Raw genomic sequence first — 9,138 nt, forward strand, 5'->3', positions numbered from 1 at the left:
CCCCCCCCAAGTCTACTAAAAATAGAGAAATTACCCAGGCTACTCAGGAGACTGAGGCAGGAGGACTGCTTGGCCAAGGAGTTTGAGGATGCCATGAGCTAGGATGACGCCATGCCACTCTAGCCTGGGCAACAGGGTGAAAATCTGTCTCAAAAAAAAAAGTATTGCCATGGGTCAGGTTTAAGAGCTAAGGAGAGTTTATTGAGGTTATAGATCAAAATGGAAATGATCTGCAATAAAAGGAGAGTTCCTCTCTCCCTCCTCCCCTTTGGATTCTTCCTCCAAATGGCTGATGTAACCCAGGCTGAGTCTCATTGCCCTAGAAAACCTATGGAGGTGATATGGCAGGTGCTGCCAACCACTGTTACCTGCTCCTATTTTTCACTCAAAGATCTCATAAGATCACCCAGACCAGATCAGATCTGGTTTCAGGGACACCTGATTCCCAAACCTCCAGCTTTTCCCCCTCTATCATGCCACCTCCCACACACTTCTTCCATCACCCTGACTTTGGTAACCACTTTACTGAATTTAACAATCTAACAGATAAAATATAAACCACCTCACTTCCTCTAGCCTAACATTCTGACACTGATCCCCAGCCCATACTCATCAGAAGAACATGAAAATGAAGGAGATGACTATGGAGGAGACCAGGATGAAAAACAAGCAAGGAGCTCACTTTATCCAGCCACACTGAAAGTCTGGATAAGCACCCCAACAAGGACAGAGGCCAAGAGCAAGTGGCAGCCCATTAATGGAAGTGACAGAGTTCTGCAGCCAGAGGCATGCATATCCCATTTCACTAGCACCCCAAGAATAGAATTCATTCACAACGTTGAAACTCACCTGTGTTCTCCTGGGAATGTTGCAAACTGTCCTCTGCTGAAACCCAAGCAAGTAATTAATCAAAAAAAGTCAAGAGACCTGTGCCCCATCTAAATTAAAGATGAATGACATGTTTAAGAATCTTTTTTCAGATGTCAACACGTTCTTTCCCTAAGTAGATGACAGTTTTACTCTGAAAAATACTTTTACTAGTATAAATAGCAGAAAGTTAATAAACAACCTAGAAAACAACAATGACTGGAAAAATCTAGCACGTGGAGAAGTAGGAAATAGGAACTGTTTTACCTAATACTGCCGAAGAGCGCCGATGAAGTTCCTCATTAAGCTGTTTTTTATAAGGTGTGGGAGACCTCACAGACTGTGTCCTTGCAGGAAGTTGCGGGCTGGTCCAACTTCCACCAAGAGGCTGCTGCTCTCCCTGGGCTCCTTCTGCTCTCTCTGTGGTGAGGTAAACCTTGGTGTTATTTGGAACACTAAGAGTCAAGAGTTCAGCAAAGAGAAGAAAGTAGATGGAATTTTTCAGGCAATAATCAATGTATTCATGTATTACACTCATAATTTAAAAAGTCGGGGATTTTAGCTCACCCCTGAACTCCTGGCACTTTGGAAGGCTAGTGCGAAAGGCCAGGAATTTAAGAACATCCTGAGCAACATACTAATACCCTTCTTCTCTACAAAAACTAGGCAGCACCTGTGGCTCAGTGGCTAGAGCACCGGCCCCATATACCAAGGGTAGAGGATTCTAACCCGGCCCCGGCCAAACTGCAACAAAAAAATAGCCCAGCTTTGTGGTGGGCACCGGTAGTCCCAGCTACTCTTGAGGCTGAGGCAAGAGAATCACCCAGGAGTTGGAGGTTGCTGGAGTGCCACAGCACTCTACCGAGGGCGACAAAATGAAACTCTGCCTCAAAAAATATATATATATAAAAATACAAAAATTAGGCTTGGTGCCTGTCGCTCAAGCAGCTAAGGCGCCAGCCACATACAGCTAGCTGGTAGGTTCGAATCCAGCCTGGACTCGCCAAACAACAATTGCTGCAACCAAGAAACAGCCAGGCGTTGTGGCGGGCACCTATAGTCCCAACTACTTGGGAAGCGGAGGCAGAATAGCTTGCGCCCAGGAGTTGGAGGTTGCTGTGAGCTGTGATGCCACAGCACTCTACCCGGGATGACAACTTGAGGCTCTGTCTCAAAAAAAAAATTACAAAAATTAGCCAGACATGGAGGTCCACATCTGTAGTTCCAACTACTTAGGAAGCTGACGCAGGAGGAATGCTTAAGCCTAGGCATTTGGGTTTGCATGCTACCCCAGGCAATAGAGTGAGACTCTATCTTACCAAAAAAAAAAAATTTGTTTTTAATGTAAAAATTAGGGGTTTTAAAAAAAACTTAATGGGGGCAAAATTATAGGCCAATAATCACATCCTTGGTCTATATAATCTTCTGTTTTATATTTCATTAGAAATTTCTATTTTTTTTTTTTTTGGAGACAGTCTCACTTTTGTCCCCAGTACAGTGCCTTGGTGTCACAGCTCACAACAACCTCAAACTCTTGGGCCCAAGCAATTCTCTTGCCTCAGCCTCCTGAGTAGCTGGGACTACACACACCTGCCTGCCACAACACCTGGCTATTTTTACAGACAGGGTTTTGGGGTCTCACTCTCAGAGCTGTTCTTGAACTCATGGACTCAAGCAATCCACCCATCTCAGCCTCCCAGAGTGCTGGGATTACAGGCATGAGCCACCATGCCCAGCCTTTAGAAATTTCTTGACTTACCAACTGCACTTAGTTGATTAAAAAAGAAAAAAGAAAAAGAACTTACTTCAGCACAGTAAAGGAAAGAGAATGTAAGCTTGACACAAAGGCAAGGGTTTTTTTTAATCTGCTTATGAGATAGACTCCTTGCACTATTAAAACAGTGCCTAGCACAAGCCAGGTATTCATTAAACATTTGCTAAATAAACAAAAATATTATCTTACGACAAGGAAATGCAATGGAATCTTAGAATAGAGAAAGAACATTAGGTAAAAACAAAAGAAATCTGAATAAAATACATAATTTAGTTAATAAGCCCATTAAATATAATAAATGTGCCATACTAACATAAGTTGTTAATTACTGGAAAAATTGGGTACGGGGGTATATGAGAACTCTCTGTATTATGTTCTTAATTTTTCTGTAAATCTAAAACTGTTCTAAAAAAGTTTATTTTTTTTGAAAGATCACTGTCTTACAAATGTATCAAGAAGAGCATCTAAAGCACTTTAAACGTGACCACTAATAAAAGTAAATTACTACTACTAAGATTTCTACTGAGTTAAACTGTAAAACAAATGAAAGGCAAATTATATACACCATATTTTCATTCTTTTTCCAAGTACAAAACATATAACTTAAACAGAGCTCATTAATACGATAACTTTTCATTTGATGTCATTACATGTATACCTTAATCTAATGGGTTTAAGTCAACAAGAGGCCTACTGATGACAGCTTCTCATTTTTGAAAAACAAATCTTTACTCTCATGGACTATTCACTATTCCTTTTACTTTCACTCCTTTAATTAAAATCTTTTGCCTATTAACCCCAAAAAGAGTAAAAGTCCATTCTGTGAATTTAAGGAAGTTGAAGCATATTAAGAAAAAACAATAGCAAAACAAAGAATACTACTTTCCCTTTTTAAAAGGGACCTCTTAACCAGGCATGGTGGTTCATGCCTATAATCCTAACACTCTGGGAAGTCAAGGCCAGAGAATCCTTTTAGGAGTTTGAGAGGAGCCTGAGCAAGAGCAAGACCTTGTCTCTACTGAAAATAGAAAAACTAGCCCTGCATTGTGGTGGGCACCAGTAGTCCAAGCTGCATGGGAGGTTAAGGCAAGAGGATTGCTTGAGCCCAAGAGTATGGGGTTGCTGTGAGCTATAACAGCATGGCACTCTACCAAGGGGATCAAAGTAAGACTTTGTCTCAGAAAAGAAAGAGAGAAACTGAGGCAAGAGGATCACCTAAGCCCAGGAGTATGAAGTCTCTGTGTGCCACAGCACTCAACCCAAGATGACAGAGTGAGACTGAGTCTCAAAAATAAATAATTAATTTAATTAAGCAATTACCTTGTTAATATTTCACTTTCTTACAAACATATAGCATGAAAGTTGAACAAGAGAATTTCCAAAATCAAGTCTGTTAAGTTCTCTGATCTTTAAGAATAAGTCTTACCTTTATTAAATCGAAAGAGATTTACAAAAGAACTATAAGCTGATTTAAAAGGAGGGTCATCCTGATCAGGAGTTAAAGGCTTAAAGTGTGTGAGATGTGAAGGACTGGTGGGAGATCGAGGTAAATCATTAGCAGAGTCCAATGTTGGGGAGGTCTTATCATCTGTGGCCATTTCATGAGTCTGAAAAAAAAAAAGAAAGAAAACCAGCAAAAGACATAAGTTTCTTTGGAAGCCCAAAACTTGTTTCCAAACAACGTCCAATTTTCTGGAAAATCCTATTCAGCGAAAATTCATATTTATGAAAATCAGAGAGTAATCTAGTTTAGGATACTCCTAAATTAAGGCTTGAAAACACTGCTGTCTAGATCACAGGAAATCCCAATCACCAAAACTGTAATTACATAGCCAGGCAGAAAGAAAAAAAGCATCTTTAAATTATTTATGGCTGTCATTTAAGATTTTCTGGAATAAAGTATACTCAATAGTTTTTTAAAGTTATGTGGGAAAACTGATTTTCCACAAGCATATACATTTTTCAATCTTACGGTCTTATTTTACTTCTATTAGCTTTATTTTTTAAACTGTAAAAAATAAAAATAAATAAAATATAAAAAATAAATATTTTATTTCCAGGAGAAGGAAACAAAAGTCACCATGTTTTTTTGAGACAAGGTCCTGCACTGTTTCCCAGAAACATCATCACATAATCTTGAACTGGGTTCAAGCGATCCTCCCACCTCAGCCTCTCAAATACCAGGGACTACAGGCATGTGTCACCACTCTTGACTCATTCTTTTTACTTTCTGTAGAGACAAGATCTCACCAAGTTGTCCAGGCTGGTCTCCAACTCCTGGCCTCAAGAGACCCTCCTGCCTCAGCCTCCCAAAGTGCTACCATCACAGGCGTGAGCCACTGCCCCCCAGCCAAACATCACCTTTTAATGACATTTCTATATAACCTTAACAATTACCTGAAGCGATGCTTTCATTACCTATGACAACTATTCCAGTCAACAAGCGGTTTCACATCGTCTTTCCTCCTAGACATGTGAACCTGGTTTTTCTTCCCTTTAAGCCTCAACTCATAGACATTAAGATGAAACTTCTTACAAGAATTTTATCTAAATAACCAAAAATCATAATTCAACCAAAGCAATAAAGCTAACCACATCACCATTTGGAAGTTACAGAAAAGCATTAATGTCTATTTTCTGCCATATTGACTTATATTTCCAAGAGAAAAAACCAAGCATGACTTTAGTCATTAAAATGCTATTTATAATCTAATCTACATGTTACAAAGAGGATATTACACTCTTGCAAAGTGCTTTTCACATTCAATATCATATCTACCATCTCATTATATGCTTACAAAAATCCTGCAGGCACACAGAGCTGGCCTTACTACTATGTTTTACCTTTGAGGAAACCAAGACACGCTGAACATAAAACAAATTCATTGAGGGTTACACAGTCAGAAACCCCAAAATTCTTCTTTAAATCAAAATCACTTTTGTAGCTCTTCAGACTTCCAATTTCAAAGCTATCTGAATTCTCTAATGACTCAAGACTCTGCCTGATTAATAATTTAATTAATAAATTAAAGGAGAAGTGAAGGCACTAACTTGAACAAAATTTTGGCAAGAAATGTATGTTAGAAGGGACAGGGGTGGGGGGAGGAAAGGGAAAATAGAGGAAGGGAAAAGGAAAGGAGGAAGGAATAATAGAAGAAAGGAAACAGGAGAAGGGGGAGGAAGTTCTCCAGTATTATCTTTTATCAGAGAAAGTAAAACAATACTTCCAAAGTGTCATGACACTCCATATTTCCAGCATAAATAAGCTCATGACTGATCAAGTATACACTCAAAAAAAAAAACATAATTACTCACACTTTCTTATGAAAGACAGATCACAACTATAGCCTAGGATGAAGGAGAGAAGTGGAGGGGGATGGGAGGCGAGGGTCGAGGTTTGATACAGGGACGGTAAATGGGGGCGGATAGGGAGGGGTATGGAGCATATTGCAAGGGTACAAGTCAAATCTATCAAGAATAGAACATAAATGTCTTAAAAGAATAATCAACTAAATGAGGTGAAATCTATATTGATTAGTTTGATGTAAGCACTCCAAATTGTATAAAAAATCAATGCATTGTACCCCACAAATGAATAAATGTATTCATGATCTATGTGTATATGACGTAATAAAAGGAAAAAAATAAATAAAAATTAAAATAGAAAAATAAAAGAGCACTGGAGGAAAAGGATGTGATGGTGATAACAGCTCTGTGGAAACAGCCTACATTCTGCTTCCACACAAGTATCATCAGAAACAAAGACAGCTAGGGCCGGGCACAGAGGCTCACACCTGTAATCCTAGCACTTTGGGAGGCTGAGGAGGGTAGATTGCCTGAGCTCAGGAGTTCAATACCAGCCGCACTCTACCAAGGAGGGCAACAAATTGAGATTCTATCTCAACAACGACAACAAAAAAAGACAGCAATCTGCCTAAAGAGTTTTCAAATCACTTTAAAAGATTATCTGAACACCAAAATTTTCATTTGGCTTTGAATATATGAACATAAAAACTCCCATAAAAACACTCTGCAAATGTAGTCTCTGAAATACAAATACAATCACATAGATTTAATCCTAACAATCATGTAAGGACACTAGGGTCCTGAAAAAAAATACCTTACAACTTATTCTTTGGCACCTTAGGAACTGTTCATAACATAAACTAGGACTCTTTCCTGACAGATAATTAGAAGTATTAACCTACCTATCCAAAGATCTCTGATGTATCATCAATAATTCTCATTTCAAGGTTACTAGTATATGCAGACCTACTATATACTCTTACCTTGTTGCTAAAGGCAATTAGAAAGCTAATCAGGTATTTAAAAATGCAGAAAACAAGCTTATCTACCAGCCAATCTCAAAATTTTAGCAGATGGAAAATTGAAGCTTCAGCCTGGTCATTTCTAAGTAAGTAAAAGATTTTAAAAATACTCAAAACGCATCTAATAGTTCAGGACAGTTGAATACTATAAACGTTAGTATCCACCAACAAAGATTTTTTTGTTCAACTTTTGAGTGACACACCAACAGAAGCACTAAAGGAAAAGCACAATATGATCCACATTACTGTTCCCAGAAAGAAGAAAAAGAGAAAACACAGGAAATTTAGTCTTCCTGAACAGAAAAGATTGAACCTATCCAATCTTTGTCACAAACTCACATCCAAGAGAAAGAAACTAAGAACATTCTTTGTAACAATACTGACAAAGTGGCACTTTGGAGTACCAAAAAAGGAGATCCACACAATACACCAAGTAATAACACAATATACCAAGTGCCTAGCTCTACTGTCAATATTGCACTAATTTTACAGCACAGGATGCACTGAATCAACACACCAGATACACAGAAATAATTGCTTCATACAGAATTCTACTATTTCTCATATTTCTTGAATGTCTTAGGAACAACCTCTGAATTAGACAGAAGACTCCTAATTCCCACTAGCATACACCGCATTCCATTTCCACCCTCTTGTTAGGAACATTCTAAGCAAAGGGAAAATAGCAAGTGGGAAACTAAGTCCTTCTCCAAAGAGACTCTGAAACATAAGTTGAAACGGAATCTCCTCAAACAGCAGAGGCCAGCACTTAAGGTGATATACACATATTAGAAATTCCACGGTCGTCGTTTCTGGAGCTCACGAACTTTCAGATGCACCTGTGACACACAGACTTACAGTTCATTCCCTCGGGGAGAAATGGGAGTGGACTATTCACTGCCAAAATAAGTTCAGACATAAGGGAAGAGAGAGAGTCAAGGGAACTCCAAATGTGTCCAAGGAGCTCTATTCAAGAAGAGCCCCACCCGGCTCCCGTACCCACTGGAAGACAAGGGACAGCCAGGCAATCAGAAGAACCAGTTAATTCCAGTGACAGGTCCTGTGTCCTTCCTTGCCCAGCCTGGGCTGCAGCCAGGCCTCAGCCCCCGGTTGTGGCGCCTTCCTCTCGTTCTGGCCCGGCAGCTCTCTAAACTGGCCTTCTTCCCGGTCTCAGCCCCAGCAGCCGTGCCTCAGGCCCGCCCCCTTACCTGCGCCTCCCGCCCCAGCCCGGCCGGCAGCCCTCCACCCCAACCACCGCTTCACTCGGCTCAGGCCCAGGAAGCCGGCCCCGGAGAGCAGCACTTCAACACTCCGGCCGCCAGCAGCTGCGGCAGGAAGCGCAGCTGCTTACCGGGTAGCTGCTGCTTCTCGCTTCCCCCCGAGGCTCCGCCCTCTGTTTCTCCGCCCCTCCAATCCGCAATCTCTCCCGGGAGCCGGCTCCGCCCTCTCGTCCCGGGGGCCTGCCCGACGCTCAGATCTGATGCTCAGGCAAAAGGAGTCCAGCCCAGATAGAGTCGTCCCCACCGTTTGGAAGCTGCCTCGGCCTCAGCCTTCGTAGAGGAAGCTGGGAGGACCGCGCGCGTGAGCATCACGCGTTCGGAGGTCACCGGGTGGGAACAGGCTGGACCGCAGTTACCGTATGTGTTCGATACTGTGGGCACTCGTAATATATGTTACGCGTTGTCACCTCGGCGTCCTACTGGACTGACAATTCACTTGTAGTACAGAGCAGCGGTGTTAAGAGCCAAGACTGTTTTCAGACTTGCATGTCTTCAATAGCCGTGCTGGCTTAAACAAATTGCTGGTTTGTTTCAACGTCTGACCTCTGACGTGTACGTGGGTTAATAATAGGACCCATTTAATATTTTTTCTGAGGATTTAGTAAATGCACTTAAACGATCAGCACAGTGTCTGACCCAGAGTATGTGGTGTTGGCTCTTTTGTTAACGTTTTCATTTAGGTTTTGTGATGCATATACTTATGCTGGTAAAGTTTCCAATCCCTTTCTCGCTCAGGCTGGTTGGCGTTATTCGTCATTTTTGTCCTACTAAGAGGGCTGTGTGTTAACTGCAGAAAATATGCCAAAGTCTGCTGAACCCAACTGCAGACCTTGGCAGGAAGGACAGAAAGGAGAGAAAACCTAAACCGAGGTATTATTTTAATTAAATT

General features: G+C 41.0%; 1 protein-coding gene across 9 annotated transcripts in view; it reads right to left on the reverse strand.

Moving 5' to 3' along the window:
* The window catches only part of PIKFYVE (phosphoinositide kinase, FYVE-type zinc finger containing), a 96,623-nt gene extending 88,295 nt beyond the window's left edge, over positions 1-8,328 (reverse strand). For 4 of the 9 annotated variants that reach the window (XM_023510416.1, XM_023510417.1, XM_023510414.1 and 1 more), the window contains exons 1-4: positions 8,178-8,225; positions 4,068-4,248; positions 1,135-1,287; positions 850-885 (exon numbers count right to left, since the gene is read on the reverse strand). In XM_023510416.1, coding sequence (XP_023366184.1) covers positions 850-885; positions 1,135-1,287; positions 4,068-4,239 — 361 coding nt within the window. In that variant the 5' untranslated portion in view covers positions 4,240-4,248; positions 8,178-8,225. Of the gene's footprint in view, positions 1-849; positions 886-1,134; positions 1,288-4,067; positions 4,353-8,177 lie in introns of those variants that run through there. The other 5 variants (XM_023510418.1, XM_023510415.1, XM_003784988.3 and 2 more) reach the window with 4 other exon arrangements.
* Between the last annotated feature and the right edge of the window lie 810 nt (positions 8,329-9,138).

Source organism: Otolemur garnettii, unplaced genomic scaffold, assembly GCF_000181295.1.
Source record: "Otolemur garnettii isolate 467f Iridium unplaced genomic scaffold, OtoGar3 scaffold00013, whole genome shotgun sequence".
Lineage (NCBI taxonomy): Eukaryota > Metazoa > Chordata > Mammalia > Primates > Galagidae > Otolemur > Otolemur garnettii.